We start from the raw sequence: 26,660 nt of genomic DNA, 5'->3' as shown, positions 1-26,660 counted from the left end.
CAAAGGTGTTTTCTGTGTAACTAATAAATTGTTTCTTCCATGAGAAATTCTAGACCTGTAACTCAAGGATGAGCATCTTATCTCTCATCTCTTGAATTGTGAAATGCTGGATAAAATGGTGAATAAGAGTTTATCTGAATTTCAGTCTACTTAAAGATTTTCTTCATGCTGAATGCTTTCACTATTAAGATGCTTTTATTGCTTTCCTAGCTGTGGTTCTTTTCCTGGTGCAGCCCTTTTCTTGTAAGATTATCACAAGAAACAGTCCAGACCTGGAGATCCTATTTTCATGTCAGATTTTTTTTTAATGGTTTTGTCTCTATAAGGAATACGTCACTCAAAAGTAACTACCTTCCACAGTAGTGTTGTCTGGTATAGCTCTTAATGAGGCAGAAGGTAGAGGGGTAAAGATGTCCTGTGCTCAGTGAAGCTCTTGTTGAATTGCTACCTCTTTGTGAATATTAACAGGGAAGCTTCAGAGCATATTGCCTGTGTTTGAACTGTGTTTTGTCAGGCACTCAATTTAGTGTCAGTAGGACATAGTGAATTTCCTGATTTCCCCTCTATCTTCTTGAACACAATAGGGTTAAAAATAATTCTCAGAAAAAGTTATTTTTACCCAGGCTTGTGATTAGCAATGTAGCAGGGATTAACAATCATTTTTATTGTCACAAATAAGGGACAGCAAATGTCTTTGTGAAAATGTAAATGCATAAGTAAAGAGGGGTAAGCAGGAGATGCTTGAAATTATGAGGTTGAGTTTCATAAGGATCTTCTATTTCATTTAAGTTTTCTATGCAAAATAACTCATATGTAGTTGTTTTATATCTTTTCAGGTCTGTAAACAACCAGTACTGCAGAAAAGTGATAGGTGGGATGATTTGGAACCCATCTATGAGACGATCCTTATCAGTTGAGCACCTAGAGACCAAAAGTCTTCCTTCTCGATCACCTCCTGTTACCCCCAATTGGTAAATCCATTTTCAGCCTTTTTCACACCTTCTAATCTTCTACTGTTTCTAATTGCATGTACTCTAGCAGAATAAATATGTAGTGTGTACATAATATTTAAACATTTTTACTCTGAGAATATATGTGACAACAGAAGGGTGGGTGTCACCTCAACTTTAACAAGGCTTTCATGCCATTTGCCAAAATCTTATACCCAAATTAAGAAATTATTACCTGGTAATCTTTATAGGCAGAAGTGGTACATGAGCCATCTGGTGTACCCTGACATCAAAGAAGTCCAACCTGGCAGAATTAACAGAGGTGTAGATAGTAGGTCAGTGGAAGTGGTATCCCCTTTTGGCTTAGCATTCTCTAAATTTTATTAGAATGCTGCAATGCTTTTTGTCTGCAAATACAAGACAAACTGGAGCAAGCTCAGCAAAGGCCACCAGCTCCAAGGTAGTCAGAAGACTGGAGCACCTACTCTGTTAGGAGAGGCTGACATAGTGGCACATGTTCAACCTGGAGAAGCGGGGGTTTCCTAATAACATCTACTAGTAGGCTAATAAGGTAAGGTACTAACAGCCTGGTATTACTTAGGAGGAGGCCAGCTACAGGCTGGATTTTCACTGTTGCATAATGGGAGGATGAGGCAACAAGTATATGTTGAAACAAAAGAGGTTTTGTCAGGATATAATGGAAAAACTGCTTCACCACATGGAAGTCATCGACTGGGGAAGTTGTGTGGTCTCCATACTTCAGATTTTTTGAGATATGGGTGGATAAAGCCTTAAGCAGCCTTCTCTGACCTTAATTGACACTGCTTTGAGCAGCAGATTGGACTAGATGACCCCCATGAGTCCCTTCCTACCAAAAATCTCCTATGATTAAAACTTCAATAATATAAATTGCATTTTACAAGGGAGAAACACCAAATAGGTTCAACCTACTGAACCTAGCAGTGTGTAATTGCCTAGTATACCATAAGAATGCTTAAAAATTGTTTATTTGAAGTGAGACTTATAGGCCTGTTATGAAGATTCAGATCATAACTGTGAAAGGCTAGAAATTCTTCTTTTATAAAGTTTCATTAAATATTTTAGTCTTCTTGCTTGTGTTTGTATTCTGTATTTTTAAGGCGGAGTCCTAGACTACGTCGCGAAATCCGCAAACCACGACACTCATCTGTAGATAACCTTACGAATGAGATTAGTTATATTACTGAAACAGAGGATGTTTTTTACACATATAAGGGGTCTCCACCCACAAAGGACAGTGATTCAGAGTTCTCTCAGCACCGTAGTCCAAGGAGGAGGTAAGGACTTCTGTAAACAATAGATTGCCTATTTTGATTTTTTTAAAAGCACCAAACAAAAACCCAAAGAGCTGCAGTATGAAACAGTCACAATCAGTTGTAAAGTTACGATAAGTTTTGTTTGTATAAGCTTTATTTTTACCAATTGCTGTACTGCAAATTTCATTACACAAAGTGACAAGTGAAAAGCAAACCAGCCCTTCATCCCTAAACACAGTAGTTGAGCTGTTAGTAAAATTAGAAGATCTGCTAAGGCATGTATGTTCGAATCTCTAATATCTATTTCCTGGTAGCTTTTGCAACCCTTTCCTACCTGTCAAAAATCTTTTTTGTGGGGAGAAAGACTTAGTGAACTCTTTTAAGAGTTCACTCACATTCCACATCATCAGCTCAACCTTGTCAGTTGAAAGAGATGTTGCATTTGAGTGTACTCAAAAACAACATAATGCTGGTGATCATCCGTCTTTTTCTTCTTCAGAGGAACTGTCAATGGCTTGTCTAAAGGAAGTGTCTGCTTTTTGGCTGTATTCTTTGGGGACCAAGTGTGTTCTCCTCTGCAGTGCTTTAACAGCTGCTAGGTTCAGTGCCAGAAGTTGAAGTCCCTGTCTTTGTGCACTCTGATTATTTGTTTGCTCGTGTATTACATTATATGTATGGCTACACTAAACAAATAACTTCATATTATCCCAATATCAGCTTCAGAAATAATGTACGAAGTAATTAATTGTTCAGTCTCATAAAGAAAACAGCTGCTTTAAAACTTGGAGCTGGGCAGAATGCTATGTGTTAAAGTGTGTGTTCCTTCGTAGCACTGCAAAAGAAAAATGGTTTTTAGTGATGCCTAATGACTTTAAGGCAAGGTGTATTTTGAGAAGCAAGGTCTCAAATGGAAGCTGATAGGACTCACCTGCCTCTGTGACAGTGTGCAGGTACTAAATATAGCTTTAAATTCTGATTGAAACTATTTTCTTAAAATTCTATAATAATACTATTACTACATTACAGCAGAGTTTTCAATAAAAGAAAGAAAAAATTGACATGTATGCATATTTGGATTTTGTCACTCTTTTATTAAGTATTTTAATATATATAATATTAAGTATTTTAAGTTTGTCACTTCATTTTTCTTTGTTTCTGACTGGAAGAGAACTGAAGCTTAGTGCTATTTATTAGCACGAATGGGAGTAGTACCCATGATAATACATAAAAGTTAGGCCTTTAGATGTTATGAATAGTCAGAGATAGCAAACCATGTCTTTGCTGTGTTTTGAAGTTTGCAGATGATACACTTTTAGAAGTATTTTCTGAGTAAAAATACTGAGAGGCTGAAATAAGAAGAGACGATGCGGATAGAAGCTGTAGACAGAAAATTATGTTGCCATGCTGTGTTTTGTGACCGGCGAATTGTGTCCTGCCAGCTAGTACATTGTGGGACTTTTTGCTTTCCTTTGTCTTTTCTTCTCCTGTAGTTTTTTTTTTGTTTTTTTTCCTTTCCTTCCTCTTTCAGTTATGTTATAGCTACTGAGAAAGGAGTGGAAAAGCCTGCCTTTATGCCTTTTCTCAGATAATGAAAAAAAGGATGTTCTAAATTTGAAAATAGCACAGTCATTTATTTTCTGAGTATCACTGACTGTGCTGAATCTTAGTAATATCACTGACTGTGGAGATTTTTACTGTTACTACCTCACATAAACTATTGCCTTTCTTCTTACATCTTATCCCAAATGCATTATCATTTTTTTGTGTACGTTTATAATATTTGATACTCTGCAGGTAAATGAAAAAATGCTGGTATAAATCTGATTAATTAAATCCAAGTTGTGTGTTTTGGAATAAGAATGGAATAAATGATGTTTTGTTGTGTTGACTGTTAGACCTTTGTGAAGTAAAATAGTCATTAATAATTTCTTTTTTAACAATTGAGGTAAAATGCAAAGTAGCCATTAAAAAGAAAAAAACAGCTTTTTCTCTACACTGAAGTTTGTTTTCCACATTCCAGTTTTTTCCTTTTGCAATCTTACAGTAGTTATTGTTTGCTTCACTTCCCTTGTTGAAAAATGCAAAGTGAAATTAAGTATGTATGTGTAGTAAAATCTTTATTTCCTTGAATGCTGTATTGATGGATGGGATCTTACCCTATCAGCTAAATATGTTTTGTAAGAAAACAGTTTACCTTGCATATTCTCAGTATTAAATATGGACACTTTCATTGGGCTTTTGCCACACATCGGGAATATTTAGACATTAACTGTAAAACACCTTTCAGTGTACTGATAAGTCTTGTAAAGCCAACTACCTATTTTTGCCATGTTGGTCTTCAGTGGATTTGAGCTGACATAACAGAAACATGCTATGGAAAAAAAACCTGCAGATTTTCAATTTCTTTTTCATTAGAGCAGAGCCAAGAGTAACTTCCCACAGTCCTGCTAATACGCATCTTTAGGGGGCCCTTTTTTTACTGCCTAGCCCACTGTGTCTGTTAATAAAGGTGTTAGTTAATGTTAATTATAACTACTAAATAGCTTTGGCATTAAAAATATCCGAAACATTTTTAGAGAGCTGCTGGCAAACAGCTGTAAATACTGGCATTTAATCACTGAATGGTTATGTCTGTGACCTCATATTGATAATAACTCTGCAACAGCTTGGTTTCTGTAAACATCAATTTAATTTAGAATTTCTGCAGCAAGCTGCAGTTAGCATGGGATGTAGCTCTTCACTTATTTTTCCAGCTACCATCAGCATTTCAAGGATATGGGTAGTCTTCCCTCTCTTTCATTTTTTTGTCAAGATGAGTGGTTTGTTATTGTTCAAACTGACCTGTTCTGATAGAATGTTTTTTTGAGGGAAATCATAGCTAAAACTCATGTACAAGGCTTGCTACCTACCCAATCCTGCCAAGGCACTTTGGAACTTTGGGTATCAGAAATGTAGAAGCAACCGTTGCTGTCAAAAGTACATACACCTGCATTTATTGCTTTATACAGCTTTTTTTTTTCCTTCCTGACGATACTGGGTATGTTTATTTTCTTAATAATTAATTTTCTTCCTTGCTCTGTTTGCTCACATATAGGAATCAATCAAGTTCTGCTTTCCTTCTATGAAACAGTACACAATTTAGAAAACAAATTATGTGGAATAGCTCTTAGTTTAGAGAGCAAAAAACATAGCAGTTGTTAATATTTCTTCTTTATTTCTTTGAAGGTATAGTAATGTATCAGCACGTCATCACCGAGAACTATGTTTGATGTTAAAGTCCTTTAAATGAACATGCTGGAAATGAGGGTTGATAATATTTAATCATTTCTTTTCTTGTTTCTCTTAAGAACAAAATAACAGTTTTTAAAATGTGCTTTGTGTGAACACTGTGCTTTCTAACTGAAATTTGAGGTGTGTACCACAGGCTGTGACTGGAAAAAAGAAAATTGGAAAATAGTGCAAACCATGCACACAGGTGAACTACAAAAAGCCAAAGCAAGCTAGTGAACACGGTGTTAGGTGTATCTTCTTTGCTCCTGCTACCCAAATTATCTAAGGTACTTTCACATTCAAGAACTGCTTTGAACTCAGACAGTGAAAAGAAGCAATTTTTCTCTCTCAGTTTAGTGTCTGCAGAAAAGATTAGAGCTGTCTATTGCATCTGTATTATAGACGAAAAATTGCTCTAATCCCACATTACCATACATTATCTAGAACTTCATTTGCAGGGCATGAATAGGTTTGCCTATCTAAGCCAAATATCTCAAATAATTGCTGCTTACAAAACCTGTCAAAAATGGCAGTGCCCAGGTCTCTCCAGCCTTTGTGAGAAAGGTGTCCCCTGTCAGTTCTTCCTTTTTGTTGCCCTGTTGCTGAGCATTTCAGCTGATCGCTACTGCCACTGAAAAATGAACACTAGCACGGACACAGAGCCCACACTTGACCTTCCAAAGTCTTACATCTTGCATTCCCTGTTGTACAAGGCTTTCTTATGGCTGTGCCTCACCAGTTCAGAACAGGTAACCCAGTCTGTTTTCTGACTACATGTTATACTCACTCTGTCCCTCTGCTTATACTATGCCTGCATGTATATGGACGTGGTACCATTAATATTTTGTTCTAAAAATTATTTCAAGAATAGCATTGAGATAAAACATACTAATTAGTAAGTGCAATGGTTTGATAACTGTTTTCAGATAGAATTTGCTTTCCATAGTCTTGGCTTCCCTAAAGATGTTCAAGAGATTTTCATTCTCTTCATTGAAGCACTGTTGCTAATGACTTTTTAAATGTCCTATCTTAAGCAAAGAGGAAAAATTCTCTTTTTCTGTGAGGTTACATGTCTTCAGATTTCCTTAAACCCTGAGATATACATTAGGGAATAGTGATGAATACAGGAAACTGGCTTTTCTTAAAGATACAAAGTAAGTTATGAGGCTTTATTATTTCTAAAGTTAGCTTTGTGGAAAAGTTGCTTTAATTTGAGAAGTTTTTACAGAGTTGTGTCTTAGCAAAAGGCTACCTGGCATCAACTCATCCTGACCCTTGGCTGTCCTGATAGGTAGCCTCAATAGAGCTCCTAAAAGATGTTGTCTTTGAGAAAAATGTTTCTCTTTCAGTCTAACAGGTTTAAGCCACAACTAGCTATTTTTAAAGGTAGACTGAGGGACTTGTCCAGAGAATTATTTTTTACTGCAATTTTTGCTTTGTCTAGCCTGGTATAGTGCTTGAAGATTAGTAGTGTTGCAGTCTGTCTTGATAAAGATACCACTACAGTTTCCAAATTTGGAATAAGGAGAGACTCTTAGATGTGGAGGAGCAAGTCACCTTGCTAATTTGCCTTTCCCTGACACCACTCTGATATGTATGCTACTGTGTCATTTAAGTGGAAAAGGTACAGGAAAAATGAAATAGTCATACTGAAGTATGTGACATTATTTCAATAACAGGTTGGTAAATTCTAAAACATCCTTGATTTATGCAGTAACCTTCAAATCTAACTTGGTTTTAGCTAGAGCAATATACTAGTTCTATTTTGGAATTGTGTACTCTAACTTGCTTGATCTTTTATCAGGTATTAGGTTTTCTCCCAAGAGGCTGCACTGGCCATCTGTAGTGCAAGGTCTGGTTCTTGGTATTGGTAGCTTTAAAAAAAAAAAATTAAAATGCAACTTAATGTGTAGGATTCTTCACAGATGAACTCTTAAAAGTGGAAAAAGAACTCTTTAAAATAAACTAGCCTGCCCTTTACTCTTGAGTAAATAAGTGAAAATCTGACTGCTGCAATGATTTTGCTGGTGTCTTTATGTTAAGGTATTTGGTATAACTCAAAAATGTAATTTAAAATGTTTCAGTAATACACTTTTTAAACACTTGGTGAACTTAAAATACCAGGATCTGCCATGAAAACTTAGTCAATGTAACCAAGTACTATTTACAGATCTTTGGACTTTATTTTTTCCTTCTTTTCCTTGTTCCTTTCGTTTTTCTCAAGCATCTTTGGGTGGATGAGGTGTGATACAGATGTTCACTAGGCAATTAGAAATGAAAACAAACAAATTATGAGAAATGAAAACTGAAAACCGCTGTGTTATTTAATGCTCTTAACCTCCAAGAATCCAGGTGTGGGAAGCTGCATGGTTTTGTACCATTCAGTATGAAAAAGGAGTATACTCCATTCATCTCTGTTCATGGATTTAAAGTTTTTATCAGGCTTTAGGGGAAGACCCATATTGTGCCCAGCACCTGCACCTGCCCCTTAATAGAAAGTTAGTAAGATCAGGTTTCTATAAGAATTACATGCATGTATTACATGCAAAGGATTACTGAAACCAACAGTAATTTATTTTTGTAGTTCAGGATAATCTTAGTCATGTTACCTGTACAGAAGTTGTTCCCTCTTTCTCTTATAAGAGAAGAGCTTATTTTTGACCATGTAAATTCAGGTTTAATGGCTTGTGCTTTTTAAAATATTTTTAAATTTTTTTTTAATATATCATAGATGAAACAGTTTGGAGTGTTAATATAGCTGTTGTTTGCCCTCTTAATGCCTTTTTTCTTGTTTTTGAACACACTTTTCTGAATGGGAAGGGTACTTGTCAGGAAGAATATATAAATTTGCTTTGGTTTAACCCCAGCCAGCAACCATGCAGCCACTTGTTCCCCCACCAGTGGAACCAGGGAGAGAGAATCAGAATTGTAAAAGCTAGAATAAAGGCTAAAGAATAGGCTGAGGTAAAGACAGCTAATGAGGGAAAACAAAAGCCGTGCACAGGAACAAAACATGGAATTTCACGATTATAAACCGCACCATTTTGACTAAAGTTTTGGTCCAAACCCGGAAGTGTGGCTTATAATCAGGTGCAGCTAATATAGGGACAAAGAAAAAAGTTGCTGTTTTAGTTTGGAGGACAAGTGTCTGCTGAGAAAGGCAAGAACTTCTCTTTGAAATGGAGAATGTAAACCCCCTCCCTCCAAATTATTAGAATTTTGAAATCAAGGGGCTTTCAGGCAAAAATATGGGAATTAGGAATAACAGTTCTTTACTAGGGAAATTAAAATAGAAATACAGTACTACAAAGAAACAAACTCCAAACCCTGACAGAGTCAGAGTACAACCTGACACCCTGTCAGGCAGGGTGTTGGTAGCAGTCCCATTAAATGGTGGTTGCAGTCTTCTTGCAGTGACAGATGTGCTTCAGTTGGAGCAGTGCTCCTGTACAAGGTGCAGTTTTCCTCCAGAGGTCCAGTGGTGATGTGGAGAAATCCGGTTTTCCTCTGGAGTCCAGTGGAGAAAGGGGCTACCTTAGTGTCCCAAAACCTCTGTTTTTATCTTGGTAAGAAATGTTGGGCTCTTCCCCCTGGCTGGAGCAACTTCCAATGGGATGAAGTAATTTTATCAGTCACACAGTGGGACTCAATGGCCATTAGCAGAAGATACCTCCCTGGAGGAAGGATGGGTTGTGAAAAGATAAAGAACAATGCCCTGCCTGGTTTCAATGGATGGCCCGTTAGCAGAATATCTGCCGTGGAGATAAGGATCACTGCCCCCACCCTCAACAGATGGTGATAGAATAGATACCTTTTATCACACTCTGTATTGTAACATGCGGTTTATAATCAGGTGTGGCTTATGTATGGACAAAGAATGTAAAGTTGCTGGCACCCAGAAGTGCGACTTATACTCAGTGTGGCTTATAATCATGAAATTACTGTAATTCTCTGCTTCCCAGGAGTGGGCAGGTGTTCAGCCATCTCTGGGAGAGCAGGGCCCCATCACATGTAACAGTGACTCATGAAGACAAATTCCACCACTCCAAATTCTCCTCCTTCTTTTCTCCACTGCATATACCCAGCATGATGTCTTATGGTCTGGAATATCCCTTTGGTCAGTTGGGGTCACCTGTCCTGGCTGTGTTTCCTCCCAACCTCTCGAGCACCCAAAACTTCCTCACCTGCATGGCAGTATAAAAAGCAGCCAAAGTCCTTGGCTCTGTGTAAGCCCTGCTCAGCAATAACAAAAACATCTCTGTATTATCTACCCTGTGTTCAGCACAAATCCAAAGCAGAGCCCAATACTGGACACTGTTAAGAAAATTACTGCAGCCAAAACCAGCACAGCATACAAGGTGCTAAAGAGAAAAAATAACTGGCTTATTGGCTTGGAAAAGTAGCCTGATAAGCTGTGTGGATAGTCTTGTTATCTGAATTGCACTCAGTTTCTCCTGTTCACCTTGTAATTGAATAAACCAAACATGTCTGTTTGGTTTGGAGTAGCAGATTGCATAGTAGCAAGTGTTTTGGTACTTCTTTAGAATAGATTTGCTGGCCCAACAGTAAAGATTATATAGATCATCTATTTAGAGTCATACATTGATTGATAAGATAAATCTGGCTAGTTTTTCACAGGTGCAAGCATATAATGCATGAGAGCCAGAAGGCTGGGAAAGTCAAGGAGAGGTTGGTCACATTGTTGCCTTGCTTTGCCAAAAAATTATCAAGAAGATAGAGCAAACTCTTCTTGGAAATGCAGAGCAAAAATATGAGGCGTTGGATGCACGTTATAGCTAGGGAAATGCTCAAAAGATAATGAGGGGGGGAGAAATTACATTTTGGTTATTTAAGCCTTTGTACACATCAGCGAAAAGGGGGAGTTATTTCCATCCTTGGAGAGCCTCAAAACACAACATGACAAGGATCTGAATACCCTCATTTAGCTTTGATGTCTATTATTTGAATAAGAGTTTAAGTGACCTCCCAGGTTCCCTTCCAACATAAATTATTTTGAGTCTACAATTCTTCTTGTTATAAATGCAGTATATCCCTTCATAAGCTTTTGTTTGAAATGCTTGCAAAGCTACGAACATCTTTCAATTTACATTGTAAAACTATCTTTTGCTAGTGATACAGATGGAATAATCTGTGCAGCCTCAGAGTTGGAGGGGAAGGAAATGAAATGATGAACTAATATACAAAAAGGAAATTCACTTGCACTGTGCTATGAATTTCTGGAAGTGCACATACGTTCCTGGTGTGAGTGTGATGCATCATCTGGTGAAGGTATTGCTCTGAAAATAGATTTCCTGAACGGATGCTGCATTTGTTCAATTCTTTTAGCTTAGCATTTGAGAGACAATAAACTGTAACTGCATAGTGAACTTTGGTGAAAGTACTATGGGAACACATCATTAATTTAACTAAAATATGATTTTTTCATGTGAGGAAAATTTTTAAAGCTTTACTGTTGATACAAGCTTTGGATTTATCCAGCCAAGTCCTGGTAGCTACTTTTTTGGTAGAAAATTGCAAATAACTGAAAAAGTTCACATATTTTAAACTGTTATTTCTCCTTAGTTCTTAATCATACACAGGTATGATAATTTCTTTGTTCTTAAAAAATCTGTTGCATTTCACAAAATTCAGTTGTCCTTGTTTGTGTACTTCAGCCTTTCTTGAGGAGGATATCCTAATACTAGACAGTGGAGCTGAGAATGTTTCAATTAGTTTCAAATTGGAATTTTAAGGCTATTGCTAATAGACTAAATTTTATGTGCTTTTCCACCCAAATATGCATGAAAATTGTGCATGTATATATGTTGCTTAGATGTAAACTTTTCTTTTAAAATATATATCCTTATTCAAATGTACTACACTTTCCTTGCCAGTTCAAAAAGCAATAATTTTGCATCCAAATGGAAAGTCTCAAAGTTGAATTGCAAATCTGTCATAAGGCAGACCTTAAAGCAATCCAAGCAGTTGCTGTGTATCAAAACACATGAAATTTTCATGGCAATCCAGTAAACAGGAATAGGTCAATAGAGGCAATGCAGAGTAACAAAGTATCCCTTTAAAGGTGATGGTAGCAGCTTACAAATGTGTATGACTGGAATTTTTAGGAAATCACTGTGTATGCCATGAAGTCCTCAAGTTTTCTGCACTTACTCTCTTAATTATGCAGTACAAAAAAATACTTATGACACCTTACACATTCTCTTCACAGAAATGCTGAATATTCTGTGTATAAATTCCTCTAAAAGGCAGCAGAAAGGTTTTGCTGCAGGTACAGAAAGGTTTTGCTGCAGGTACCTTCCACTTATTTTGCTTATGAATAAAAAACCCAGAAGTAATTGTGAGTCCTCAGAAAAGAGTTGCCAATGCAAGTGCTGGCATACTCACTCTCCCCTGTAACACCGTGCAGGTGTTACAATGAAAGAAGCTTTAAAAAACTTCAAGAGCAACATAAGGGCAAAACCTACAGATGTTTCCTTCAGTTGTTTGTAAAGGGGGAGTTTTGCTACAGTGCTATTGTTTCAGTTGACCCTTTTCTCTCGGGGTTTTATTCTGCTGTAGTTTATCATCCTTGGTTCTCAGAATAGCAGAATTCCCTGGTAGGTCACACCAAAATGAGGAGGAGGGGTCTTTCCTTAAGGCTTTTCCATTCTGTCCTTCTGACAGAAGAGGAGAGTTAGACTTTTCAGGGCAAAGACCTTTATTTAAAAGATAAATATCAATAGACCAGTCCATAGCGAGTGCAAGATTGAAATGGCATGATTTTAGTTATATTTTGAAGTGAGGAGGAGCAATAACCTGAATTTTTGAAGTGTTTGCTTGTTGGCTGCACCAATGGAAAGCTTAATCTCCTTGCAAGCAAGGGCTCTCTTCCTTGATGAAAAAGTCGAATGGCTGGTGTGGTGAGTCTTTCATTGACTTAAAATACAGTCCTTGTATGTTATGAAATGAGGAAGATGGCTTAGTAAACTGTGTAACGCTGTGTAGCCAAAAAAATCCCCTAGTTATTATGTTTAAGATATTTTATCATATTGCTGAGTAATTAAATGCTAGAAATACTATTTTTCTTTGTGGTGCAAAATTCTGCAGCTCCAGCATACTGACCTACTAAGGACTTTAGGAAGACACAGCTGCACTGTCTCTGATGAATTTTTTTAAACACTGAATTTAATCACTTTTCTCAGTCAAATATACCTTTATTCCCAATTTAAAAGGTTACAGAATTTTCAGTAAATCTTTTAGAGCTAACGTGTTTGAATTAAAGTACAATAATTGAACAAATAAATCTTCATCAAATAGTACTGAGAATTTATACCCCACATTCATCTTCAAAGGTAGAGATAATGAAAAATTTGCTCTAAGTTTACAGAAGGTCTATGAATGAAAGCCCAAGTTGGATTTTTTTGTTTCTCAAACTTCCTCTTTCTCTTGGGAAGTTAGAGGGGAGATAACGTATTAAAACCAGGGCATTATATTGATTTTTATCACAGTTCTATGTCTGTAAGTCTTTGATGAAGACTCTTAAAAGGGTTAACTCAGGGCAATTTTGATTCTGCACAGAATTTGGTAATAGAACTGTTGGTCTCCTGCAGCAAAACATAAAAAAGATGCACAGTTTCATTGTTCTTTGCCTTGCAAGGAAATCCATTAGCTTAACAAAAATAATTCAATGTTTCTTTATTTTTAGTGTGACTTCCTAAGGAAATAAGGCTTATGTCATTGTACAGCCCCTCTGCCTCTGTTTCCACTTGAGAATATTTGGACAGTGCAATCAAATGTAATGTAAGAGATTAATTTTTGAATATATGAAGTTTCTCAGGACTAGTGAAAGTTAGTGACTAGGCAGGAAAGGAAAAAATCCCAGAACTTTCAGATGACATTCTCCTCTCACTCAGCAGTTAAAGTACAAGTTCAGTATTTGTCCTTTCAGCTGTGAGCTGTTGAGGCAGCAGGTGAGTTTAGGTTCCCATAGGATCTGCTTACACATAGAGGGTAACAATTCTCTAGGCATTGTAGACAAACAGAACCAGAGATATTAGTGTGTGAGTGGAGGTGGATGTCAGTGGGGTCAGAAGTTAGGTATGACTGCAATAAAAGGGGAAGAAGCTTAATGTTTTAAAAGTATTAAAAGTACACAGGACCCAAACCTCCAAAATTCCTCAGGGATCAAGCTTTACTGTCTCTGCCTCTCAAGGAAGAACTTCTTCATATTGTCGATTCACTTAGAAGGAATCTTGACTAGACTGATACTGGTGCTATTTTTACTGTCATTTTGGTGAAATGCAGTATGCAATTCTTAGTATTAAGGATGATTTAGATGATTTAGCATTGAAAATTTCACTGTATACTGTGAATTGCATCTTATAACTTGGCAATTCAGTAAGTCTACTTTCAAACTGAACTACTTCACGTATTTCTTCCAGCATGGACATATACCACTCCAAGATTTTTGGTCACTGCTAAAAAGAATTTGTGAAGTTATCCCATATGCCTTAAACTTTGCTTTGTAAGGACCTTTTTTGGTAACTTTGACTTTAAAATTTGTCTTAGTAGCGCTGCTATTGTTTTAATTTATGTCATATCATTTAGCTTGCTGTTTCAGGTGATTTTTAATGAAGTTAATTGAATGCATTGGAAAATACTGTATACTGCAAATTTTGATTTCTTTTCCATTCTAGATTGTCCTCATTGCTGTAACCACTTCTACTTTCATTATGCTTTGTCTCAAAGTTTTCTGTCAACACCTTCTCTGCTCTCACATCATGAGAATAAGCGTTGGAAATGTCAAGTTTCTGAAGCCACCTGTGCTCATTTCTGCCTACCTAAACATAAAAATGTTGTTACATTTTGACTTCTACAAAATGCAGTTGGTGACATCTGTAGTCATTGTAATCCACACCTAAAACTTTCTAAAATGATGTAGTGTGTCTGGCTAAATTGCCTTTGTAAACACCTGCATAGTTTAAGTTGCAGTAGCAGATGTGTGCTGCCTGTATTGGGCTTGCATCAAAAGCAGAAGTGAGTGATCAGAGCTGCACTGGTCTTTTTGCTGAGTGTTTTATAAACACTCTAATTGTCTGATTCAGACTTTCACCATAGGGTTAAGTATTCTTTAATTTATTATGAGCACACCTTTTGGCTTTCATGAAGGTTTGAGTTTTTGGATTTTTTGGGGTTTTTTTGTAGTGGTGGTTTTTTAAAATTTTTTTTGGCGTTTAGTTTTTCTTTGCTTGAAGATTTAACTTAAGTTCATTTAATGTTATTTTTGTGTTTGTGGTTCTTTTTTACCAGGTCATCAGAACAAGAATCACCAAAGTGAGTTTTTTTTACACTTTCTCCTATCTCTTTAAGATAAATAATGAAATATATAACTTCAACTGATTTTTCAAAGCACTGGTTTGTATGAGTAAAAGACACAAATAAATGTATAAATCAATGAAGATGGTAGAGATTTGTGGAAAAAAGTAAGTTTTGGGGTCAGGATTTGGCAAGTCTTAAGTTGTAATAGATCTCTCATCACTATTAACAAAAAATGTTAGTGGGAAACTGTTGCAAAAGTTTAATGGTAAAGTTTAATGATCCGCTGGTAATTTTATGTGGTGGCTCTTTATATAGTGCCGGCTAAAATTGAAATATGTAATCATATTTTCCTGATATTATTAGATTTCTTTTCCACATTGAAAAATCATGGGCTGTAATTTCAGCTTGCAAATTAAATGGGTTTTTTTACTATGTTCTGAAAAACTTATTAGGATGTATTTACATGCACAATGTTCCTCCTTGCTAAACATTGACTTCATCAGAATAATGAAGAGTCTTGGAAGCTATCAGATAAAACCAGAATTTTGACAGTGTAATTGTAGTTCACTACTGCCAAGTATTCTGAAACTTTGAATGCATTCAGAAAGTGACACTTTCTGTAGTAACTGAAAATACTGCAAATGTTGCATGAAACACCTTATTGCCATTGCCAAGTACCCGTAGTCTAACTAAAAGTCAGAAGTATTATGGAAAGTATATAGTTACTTGATGGCATTTTGCATTTGTTGCGATCAGATTTTCACAGGCCGAGAAGCAAGTGTTTATAATATCTAAGTTCGCTGCAATACAAGTCCTGTATGTTAAAAGCTACATTCCTTGGAGTGTAGAATTCCTTCTTTATTGACAGCTCGAAATGGCTGCTGGAAATGATTCAAAAAAGCTCACATATATAGACAAATACCAAAGCAGAAATAATTGTTTGAATTTACAAAGTTTTACGCCAAGGTTTACTTGGCAAGACACGTACTTCTGCTACTTTAACACTGTCAAAATTTGATGTTGCTATACCTGAGCTTTCCCCAAGACAGATGTTTTTACATTAGGTAGTAATTATAAGAATGAAGCATTTAGTCCGTATGGTATCCATGAATTTGGTCCAATTGAAGAAGAGGCTTGGTTGTATGAGAGGTCTGCATGTCATCCTTTTCGTAAGAGGGGAATGTAGCTAAATGAGTGTTTGGGAAGTCCTGGAGCACCATCAGGCAACTTGGCCAGTTCCCAGATTTGAGAGTTTTAGTTACTGACTTTTGTTATCATTGAACGTTGAAGTTCTTGACTGCCACATCTGTACCCTAAGTTAATTCCGGGTCCTTTTGAGTGGCTATAACTATACCTCAATAAAATAATAACTGCAATTAAACTGTTCACTGTCCCTTCATTTTCTATTACTCTGGCAGCTTACCCTGGCTGTTCTGCAAATTGTCTTTTCCCACAAGAATAAGGTTGAGATGGCACTTGTAAGAACGAGGAATCTTTAAAAAAAAAAAGAAAAAAGTGCTTTGCAGGAATCACAGCAAAAGATTTTTCATGGGTAGAATTGGCAACTGAAGCGCCTTTCCATTGCGCTTCAGACCTTTCCATGTGTTACTGTGAATTCCTGTACTGTTGCAACAGTGCTAGCCTCCAAATATTTTGCTTAAAATGGTTTTGCTATTCCAGAATTTTTGTCCATCTTTCTGGATGTCCACTGATCAAATGATAGGCTTAGATCACACTCCAATCCTGTTTCCTGCCACTTCTACTAAGAAGTGGTGTTAAATCTTTTAACTCTTAAAACTTTCTCTTTTTAAATCTTTTAATTTAAAAATCTGGATAACAGTACCTTTGTAATATTTATTCTTCCATAATAAAGGAATGTATTGGGAAACAATCCGACGCGGAGTTCTCTGACCCCTCTCTCACCTAAAGCCTTGGGTCGGTCTCCCAATGGAGTTGGCAACATTTCTGGCTCTTGCCCATTGGAAGGGGTGGATAAGCAGTTCTTAGAAACGTATGACAACGTTACAAAGAGTAACTCAACAGAAGATTCCAGTCAGTACTACTGCGATAAGGTATGTTCAGTTGTGGGCTTTTAAAGTCAGAGCTAGTAGTGAATGTGACTGAGCTGTGGTTTGAGAATGCACAGAAGTGGTGGCTGTATTTCTGGATGGGCATATTTTATGCAATAATGAGAACAGATCTCATGTTGCTGCTCACATTTGTCCAGGGTTGTGTGATAGACAAGCTTACCAAGTGATTGATTTCCAAAGTATCCAGCGTTCCAGAAGCTTCAGGGAAAGTTCCTAGTGGAACAGAAATCCTTACATGATCTTGTTTCCTTCAAGGGAAAAGACCAGATAACTCAAGTTGCTACATGTCTGAAAAGCAGACACAACTCTGCTTTATTCCAAGTATCTCTTAAGAATGGCTAAACGTCATCCTTTTGAGTTCTGACTTGGCTGGAGACCAGCTGCTCCCTGCTAACATTATGGTAGTGGGTCATTCTTCCCCAGCATGCTTCAGAAGGGTTCTGGCTAAAAGTGAGCTCTTACAATTAATTAAAACAACTACAGTAATTTCACGACTATAAGGCGCACCCTTTTGACTAAAATTTTCCCTGGAACCCGGAAGTGCGCCTTATAGTCCAGTGCGCCTTATCTGATGGACAAAGTTCAAAAAAATTGCCTACCCGGAAGTGCGAGCTGCGAGCCACAGGGGAGCCGGCAGGGCCATGGCTGCCAGGTGGAGGTGGGGCGGAGCAGGGGCGGGCACGCCCCGGCCCTGTGCAGGCGGAGCCGCCCCTCCAGAGGCACGCCCCAGCCCCGTGCAGGCGGAGCCGCCCCTACACAGGCACGCCCCAGCCCCGTGCAGGCGGAGCCGTCCCTCCAGAGGCACACCCCGGCCCCGTGCAGGCGGGACAGCCCCTCCACAGGCACCCCTCGGCCCCGTGGAGGTGGAGCCGCCCCTCCACAGGTACCCACCAGCCCCGTGGAGGCGGAGCCGCCCCTCCACAGGCACCCCCTGGCCCCGTGGAGGCGGAGCCGCCCCTCCACAGGCACCCACCGGCCCCGTGGAGGCGGAGCCGCCCCTCCACAGGCGCCCACCGGCCCCGTGGAGGCGGAGCCGCCCCTCCACAGGCACCCACCGGCCCCGTGGAGGCGGAGCCGTCTCTCCAGAGGCACACCCCGGCCCCGTGCAGGCGGAGCCGCCCCTCCACAGGCACGCCCCGGCCCCGTGCAGGCGGAGCCATCCCTCCAGAGGCACCCCCCGGCCCCGTGCAAGCGGGACGGCCCCTCCAGAGGCACCCCCCGGGCCCCGTGCAGGCGGAGCCGTCCCTCCAGAGGCACGCCCGGGCCCCGTGCAGGCGAAGCCGCGCGTCCAGAGGCACCCCCCGGCCCCGTGCAGGCGGAGCCGCCCCTCCACAGGCACCCCATGGCCCCGTGGAGGCGGCACGGCCCCTACAGAGGCACACCCGGGCCTCGTGGAGGCAGAGCCGCCCCTCCACAGGCACCCTCCAGCCCCGTGGAGGCGGAGCCGCCCCTCCACAGGCACGCCCCGGCCCCTTGCAGGCAGCACGGAGGGGCGGCGGCCATAGCCCGGCCCCGGAGAGGTAGCACGGAGGGGCGGCGGCCATAGCCCGGCCCCGGAGAGGCAGCATGGAGGGGTGGCGGCCATGCCCCGGCCCTGCCGGATGCAGGCGGGCCTGGGGCCCCGCGGCACCACCCCTGCCAGGTACAGGCGGGCCCGGGGGCCAATGACTGCCGGGTTGAGGCGGGGCCTCGGCCAGCAACCGCGCGGAGGGAGCTGGGGGCGGAGCCTTGCTGCAAAAAAAAAGTGCGCCCTATAGTCCGGTGCGCCTTATCTGATCTACAAAGTTGCGAATTTTGCCAACTCCCGGCGGGTGCGCCTTATAGTCCGGTGCGCCTTATGGTCGTGAAATTACTGTAATTAAAATTAGTTAGAATAGTTCTATCATTTCCAACATGCCTGTTAGTTGCTGACACCTTTTAATTCTTCTGCCTTGTAGATCTGTTGCATAAAAATATACCTATTTAAAGGAGAAAAGCCAAGGGAAAAATAATGACCTCTCAGTTGTTGGAGTAGAATCAATTCTATTCCTGCGTGCACCTAAAATTTTAATGTCAACAGGTTGAAACTTTAATTGGAATTTTCAGTTGGAAATGAAAGCTAAGATGAGGGAAATGATGTTAGGACAGGGTTACCAGAAAACTTTTGTTGAGATGTACATTGCTATTTTTACTATGTAAAAGGTTAATACCATAGGCATGTTCTATAACCATATCCTCTTCCTGTTTTGAAGGTGGATTTGCATACAGTATTTTTGCTCAGCACATCTAAATTTGGATGCACTGTTTTCTAATTTACTGTTATTTTTTTCTAAAAATCAGAATATTTTCCCTTTTTTTCTATATATTGCAGAATGACCTAATTGAGGGGGATTTACTTTTGGTGCGTATCAAACCAGATGAAGAAGGGAAGTTTGGATTTAATCTAAAGGTAAACCAACTGTCTTAATTATTTTTGAATACTTTATGGATAAAATGTTTTTGCTTCATGATTTTTTTTATTTTTAGCATAATGATTTGGAGAAAGCAGTATATTTTACAGGAATGTCCTGTGGGCTGAGAATTTTTATAAGTGGCAACCTTAAGTGCTAAAGCAACACTTACAGAAATAAGCACCTAATAAAATAGCTAATAAGCATCTAATAAAAAACTCTGGTTTTCAGTTGCGTATATTATGGGCATGGCACATATCCAAGGCACACTGCCTATTTGACTGCTGAAATATGGACTCGAAAGTCTAATTTAAGGCATCAACTTTTGGAAAATTGGACCTCTGTATTATAAAAAAATTTAAATAGTTTGTGCTGTTCCATTTAATTATATCCATTAAAAATCATGTTGAGAATTTGAAAATTAAGTTATGATGAAAATGAAAATTACTATTGATAATTGACTATTGTAAATGTTTTACATCCCCTCACTTTTGTAAATTTGCCATATTATCAAAATCAGAGCAGAGTTTGGTCATTTCACCTTGGCTATTTATTGGTGTGGCAGCAAATGAATGGGATGTAAAGAGAATAAGGGAGTACAATTGTCTGGAAGTTTGATCCTATCAGATTCCTTGCACGTTTGTCACAAAATCTAAGAAAACTGTCTGCTTTGCAAGTTCAAGTGTTAAATTAGGCTTGCTTCAAGCCCAGGGTTACAATAAATGTTCCATTTTATCTGTTTGTACCTGTTAAAATGTATGACCTGAAAGAGACACCCAGTCTAGTGTACTGGAAATTGGTAGATTTAAAGACACCACAACCCACCCCATAACTGCCCATTTACTGATAAAAATTCAGTCCTACCAACCCTGACTAGGATGACACAGCATAAAAAAATTATATAAAAAGAAAAAGAAGCAATAACTTATTTTAAATACTGCTTATGCTTAATGATAGATTTATGGGTGCTATTTGTTTGACATTCCTCTCATTCCTCTAGGGTGGAGTAGATCAAAAAATGCCACTGGTGGTATCAAGAATAACTCCAGGATCACCTGTAAGTAAATTCTTGAGACTTTTAATCTCTTCCATTGTTATTCCTTCCACCTCTCAAATGTCTGTGCACAATAGAAATTTGGACACCTGTAACCAGTATGAGATGGCAGCAGAGCTGTTCTCATTAGGAATTGGTTTAATCAGTGGTTTCTTAAATCGGAGATTAAAATATGTGCAAGAGTTAGTCAAACAAGATCTAAGTAGAAAGTATCTTTGTGTTCTTCTGTTATCTCAAAAAGTGCATCCTGGACTGGAAAATGCTTGATCAGGGGCAAGGACTGGGGATAAGGAAATCATTTACTGAAGAAGTAAATAATTTGGGTCCCTGCATTCTAGAAAAAATAGCTTGTTTGAGGGAGATGTAGTAGGGATCTGCAAGATTAGGAACACTGTGAAAAAGGAATTCCAGCAGAAATATGGGCTACTAAATTAAGTTTGTGAAGGTCAGGTTCTTCATGTTTGGTGAAGTCGTTCTTTGTGCAGGTGGTAGTAGACCTGTGAAACTCCTTGACGGAGGATGCTGTGGTTAAAATAATTTTGTGTGATCAAGAAAGGACAATACTTGGGGGGAGAAACCTGTTGTTATTGACTAAGCAAGGCACAATAGGCTGAGGAAATCCTTAGGGCTAAAATTATTTATAGGATGGGAGAGTGCTTGGCACGGGAGAGGGATCATAGAAAGGGAGCGTATGTTTGCTCTTCCTCTTTTGCCGCAGACTTTTTGCTTATGGAAATATTTATAGACTAGGGAAAATGTTTGTAAGAATCAGTAGAGTCATTGAGATCTGCTGTTAAATTTTGAAATAATAATAGGAACATAAAGTATTTTTTAACTTTTTTTCCTAAATAATTATTACATAAATTTGTGAGGACAAATGTTACATCAAATTTTTTTACTTGCCTTTTTCCAAACTATATTTCCTAACTCTCATAAAATAATTTCGGTTCAGATTTGTTAGGAAATATTACTAAATTAGTCCTAGAAATACAATGCACTCTGGATCTTCTGACTCTTCTGAAATTTGATAAGCAGTCACAGGACTGATATCTAAATGTCATGATGCAAATCAAGCTGAAACAGATTGCTTGAGAAGTTATTTTTTGTCACATTTATGATTTTTGGCCTGACTTACACAATTCATAGCACTCCTTTATAAACTATACTAATTATTTGAAAATAAATTTGGTAGGAAATTATAATAACTTAAATGTAGGAATTGAATATAATGTCTTCTTAAGATATTTCATGATCAACCTAGCAAATATTTGAAGGGTGATTTGAGATTCTTAAATTGCATAGGGCAAACAGGCTCATTCTGCAATCAGAGAATGAAAGATGTTTCTCCAGAAGCAGTCATTTCCTTTGGCAGATTGAGATGGTCTTTTGGAAAGTATTGATCTGTATTCTTTTCTCTTGTATTGAAAAAGGACTGGAGTTCTAACTTTAAACACTTCACTGGAATGTCTCCCTCTGGTGTCATAAGCATGGACAGGAGTCACCAATTATCTCTCTAGCCTAGTAAACCAACAAGTGAACAAGTTACCAGGATCACTGATAAAATTGGAAATAGTTATCCAATATGATATAGTCAGTAGCAGTGTTAGGGAAATCATGTCATGTTATAGCAAGAGGAAAATAATATGCTTATTTTTAGAGAATAGTTGTATTAACATTGATTATATTGTTTTCGATAAATAAAATTTTCCCTGTTCTTTAATGTTTAATTAAATGTAGGTGGTATTTTCAAAGTTCAAATTTAAGTCTATGGAATGCATTTTGGTATTGTTTTAGCTCAGTTGTACTTTACCTTCATTTCTGCTATTTTAACTTGCTCTAGATTCACTCATTACCCTGTAAATTGTCTTCAGGGAATATATTTGGTAATATTATTTGCTAAGATTATTTCTCAGGTTTTTAGGTGACCTTTTTCCCATTTTCCTACAAAAGGATGTGTATATTTTGTAGAGGAGGGGAAGCAAATATACTCCTCAAAATAAGGCAGCATTTTCCTTTAATAAAGCAGCAATTTAATATGCTGGGAAAATTTTAGGATGGAGTAGCCAAAATTTCTTCAAGAGCACATTTTAGTGAAGGAGCAACCATTTATTGTATCTGTGGGGTTTTTTTGGTGGGTTTTTTTTGGTTTTTTATAATTTAAGTTCTATACAGATTGTTTTTCACAAACAGTATTAATGCTCTCAGGTGCTAAAGAGGTCATTATGGTTTTATTTATTTGAGCTTTTCATGGAAAAAAAGCATGCATGCTTCTTGGAGCAATAGAAGGTGATTAGCATAAAATGACACATTGGATGCATCAATAGGACAGAGAGCCTTTGACATAATTGCCTGGAAAAGCTCAGACTCAGAAAAATTTATAAATTATGCTTGCTAAAGGAGGAATTAATTCTCCTTTGAGATATATTTTATATAGTCAGATGATTCAAATAAGAAAGCTGATGCAGTAACATGTCACTTGATTTACAAAGTTTGTTTGAGCAAAGATATTAGTCTTCATCTATAATAAAGACTAACAGCAGCCAGCCAAGTAATCTAAATTATAGGCAAATATAGGAGCTCAGAAACCATTCCTTCCAAGTTCTGGTTGACATCTTGACCCTCCTAGACTGACCTGATATGGTCTTTATATTGTCCATCTTTTCAAACATTTGTATTTCAGAGAGAATAACATAATAATGTTTAAGAGTGATTAAATTATTCAGCCATTCATAGTTATATTATTTAGTCTTGCCTTTTTAAATTGTACAAAATATGGCAAGGGTGTTTTTGGGGAGCTGTGAATATATAGTTGAAGCAGTGTTGAAAAATGTCATGGCTCTTCCCAATTCCCATTCTTTTTCTGTTTGCATTTCTTATGAATCTTCCCTTATTTCATTATCTTCTTCATTATTTTCTTTCCTTATTTCTATGGGAAAAGTTTGGGGAACTATTCCTTTAAATTTTTAGTCAGCTTTTCTGCATGGGATTTTTTCCTCTTGCATGTATCTTTCTTTTCTCTTGCTTCTTTCTCATCTTCTTTGTCTGTTTTGTGGCATTAAGACAGATCTTAAGTTTTCTTTTCTTTAACTTTGTTTGCTGGTACAAATGACTCCCAGTTTGTTTTCTTCATATTCTTGCCTCTTTTTTTCTGCATTTTTCATCTTGTTGATTTTTTTTCATCATCATTTCTCCTTTCCGTGTCTTATTTATTAGTTGGTAGTATCAATATATTAGGAGCCATCGGTGCAGAGCATAATCAGCATTGGATCTAATTTTAATATCTTGTTCACAAGGAATTGGTAATGCTTGTTTGGTAGGGCTAATTATATTGAATGAATTAACCTCAAGGAACCTGTGCTGGCTGTTAAGGAAATACGGGGAACACCTATGAAAAAACAAAAACAGTAAAAGTCTATGTCTCATTTATACAATAAATGAAATGAAGTGTTTATATATCACTTGCATGTACCTGGAGACTTTCTAGACAAAATAAAGATTAGGAGAGTAATGAAGATAAATTTGTTACATTACTTGACACTCAAAGATTGTAGAATCCTACACGTTCATATTGGAGAAGCACAGAAGGTTCAAAGGGACCTGGAGGTCCTCTTGTCTACCCTTCTCAAGAGTCACCTAGAGTCTGTTGCCCAGGACCATATCCAGATGGCTTTTGATTGCCCTGAGGTAGGAGAGTCCACAATGTACCTGGGCAACCTGCTGGAGTGCACAGTCACCGCAGCAATGGAGCTGTTTCTCCATTCTTGTTTGAATGGAACCTCCTGTGTTTCAGTTTGAGTACTTTTCCTCTGATCCTGTTGCTGAGCACCACTGAGTTTGGCTCCATCTTCTCTGTGCCTTCCCCTTAAGTATTTATGTACATTGCAAGATCCTCTTGAGCCTTTTCTCCTCTACGCTAAATAATCTCAGCTCTCTGAGCCTTCCATAATGCAAGAGCTGCTCTAGTTCCTTAGACATCTTTGTAGCATAATCATCATATTTTGTCCATAGTTTTAATTGCTTTGTGCTGGACACAGGTCTAAGCATAGTGAGAACTGTGGCAAAAAAAAAAAACCAAACAAACCCTGGAGTCCAACAGTTAATCTAAATCTAAACAAGACTCTACAAAATAACAAAGATATGAAATGTGTGTGCATTTCTTTGAAATTTAAAAAGTGCATGCCTGCAGAATGTCACGTTACTTAAATAATTTTCAGGAAAATCCTGTTTGGAGTTCTTAGCATTCACTGTGTAGAAAGTGAACTGGATTATCTTTTGTGCCCAAAATACTTTCTTCAGGAATTCAGAGGTTGTTGACACTTGGAGTCTGAAATACAGATCTTTGAGAGCAATCTGATGATGGCAGTTTGATTAATGTGAATTCCTTTTAAAGCTGTCAATATGCTATTTGAACTGTTCCTTATAATCATGGAGAGGCTTTGAAGCATGAGAGCTTTAGAGCTGAAAACTTCTGATAGAATCTCTGATATAACATATGAAACTTTGTCAGGAGACTTTGCTTACATGATATACTTAATATCCTGATATGTTCTGCTTGCACAGCTGGTTGTGATGACATTAATGTGTTTCTTTGGTCTTGAAACAGGCTGATAAATGCATTCCAAAGCTGAATGAAGGTGATCAGATAGTATTAATTAATGGCCGAGATATCTCAGAGCACACCCATGACCAGGTGGTCATGTTCATAAAAGCCAGCAGAGAATCTCACACAAGAGAGCTTGCACTTTTGGTCAGGAGGAAAGGTAACTGGGCTAATTTTATTCACTTCTAATGTTTTTGAGACTGTTGCTCTTATGCTCCGTGGTATACCATCTTCTATTGGCATAAACCTGTTCTCAGTGCACTTGGAATAGGTCTGTGCAAAAGGTAGGTCTTACTAAATTTGAATTAGTAGTACAAGTAGTTTAAACTATACAGGTTCTTAGCAACAAAGAATCTAGCAAGTTAGAATTTCTTCTTATTTTTTGGTCTAAAAATCTACAATAATAAATAGTCCCTTGAAAGAGTTTGGTGGATGTGAGGTGTTGTTCTTTTTTTTTTAAAAAAAGCATGATTTTAAACCCCTCCATCTGCAGATTCACAAAAATTCAGGGGCTGTTCCCCTGCACAATTATGTGATGAAACAAGTCAAATAAGCTGCTCCTCACCTTATTCTTATAGTTGACATTTTGTGACACTTCTGAGATAAATTTGTGCTGGTTACTTGCAGAGCTGCTGCCTGCAAAGAGGGGACAATCTTTGATATAGGCAGAATCTTAAAGCCTGTATGTTTAAAAATGAGGAGCTCATCCAGCTTTTCTTTGCTTGCTCCATATTTAAACACCTGTAGATCCCAATAGCTTTCAGATGATGTCAAACTCTTAATTTGTTGCTTTCCTTAAAAGGTATGTTAAGACATTAACACACACAATTACGAGAGTTTCTGATTGCATGAAGATATAAAAATCTGAAGGGATTATGCATCACTAGGAAACAGGAGGGAATGAAACAGCCTAAGTGATATGTACTTCTGTGACATTGGTTTCATTTAAAACTTCTTATGTTTCTGAGAAGACAGATGAGGTCTTTAATTTGTTTGCCACTGGCTTTATGCAGCATTTAGTTTTCCTTTAATTTTCTAGTCCCTTTCCAACTTGCAGATAAGAGAAATCTGCTTTTATCTGAAGATAACCTGTGGCCCCATACCAGTCATTTTTATAGGCATGACCATAACCAGCTCCCCATTTTCTGAAGTTTGGCAGGTATGAACTGTTCCCATCACTGCAGAGAATAACCACAGCTGGACATGTCTGGTGATACAGTACATTTCATAGGGACAGAACTGCTATGCAGACTACTTCATTAATGTTTGGCATGTTCTTCAGTAGCAAGGAAAGTTGTAGAAAACAGACGAATAATTCTTTGTAACTTTAGTTAGTTTCTTCAATGTTAGCCTAAGAAATTGCAAAAGAAAATTCTCTGTCTTCTCTAATGGCAAAGGAGTGTGATGAAGGGATTTTTGCATTTGTTTTGTTGTTGGAGGTCCAAACTTGTAGAGATATTCCCCTGATTACAATCTACACGTTTTTAGGTAAAACTCCATTGTTTTTTACCCTGGTGGTTGTTGTGTTTCATTAGCCTATTTAGCAGTTCTTTCTGTAAGACAAGGTTGCAAAAGCCTCCTTGTGCTAGGAATTCAAGTTCTTTTCCTTCTTAAACAGGAATTTGGAGCTTTTCTCCAAGGTCATAGGAACATT

The 26,660-nt window shown here is 38.1% G+C and overlaps 1 protein-coding gene across 4 annotated transcripts in view; it reads left to right on the top strand.

Moving 5' to 3' along the window:
• The window catches only part of PTPN3 (protein tyrosine phosphatase non-receptor type 3), a 183,100-nt gene that overhangs the window by 135,636 nt on the left and 20,804 nt on the right, over nt 1–26,660 (top strand). For all 4 annotated transcript variants that reach the window (XM_033064824.2, XM_033064834.2, XM_042779417.1 and 1 more), the window contains 7 exons: nt 837–971; nt 2,090–2,266; nt 14,825–14,848; nt 16,707–16,905; nt 19,274–19,351; nt 20,353–20,409; nt 25,010–25,166. In XM_033064824.2, the coding sequence (XP_032920715.2) occupies nt 837–971; nt 2,090–2,266; nt 14,825–14,848; nt 16,707–16,905; nt 19,274–19,351; nt 20,353–20,409; nt 25,010–25,166 (827 nt within the window). The remainder of the gene's footprint in view (nt 1–836; nt 972–2,089; nt 2,267–14,824; nt 14,849–16,706; nt 16,906–19,273; nt 19,352–20,352; nt 20,410–25,009; nt 25,167–26,660) is intronic.

Source organism: Catharus ustulatus, chromosome 1 (assembly GCF_009819885.2).
Source record: "Catharus ustulatus isolate bCatUst1 chromosome 1, bCatUst1.pri.v2, whole genome shotgun sequence".
NCBI lineage: Eukaryota > Metazoa > Chordata > Aves > Passeriformes > Turdidae > Catharus > Catharus ustulatus.
This window is presented reverse-complemented; position numbering and strand designations above follow the sequence as displayed.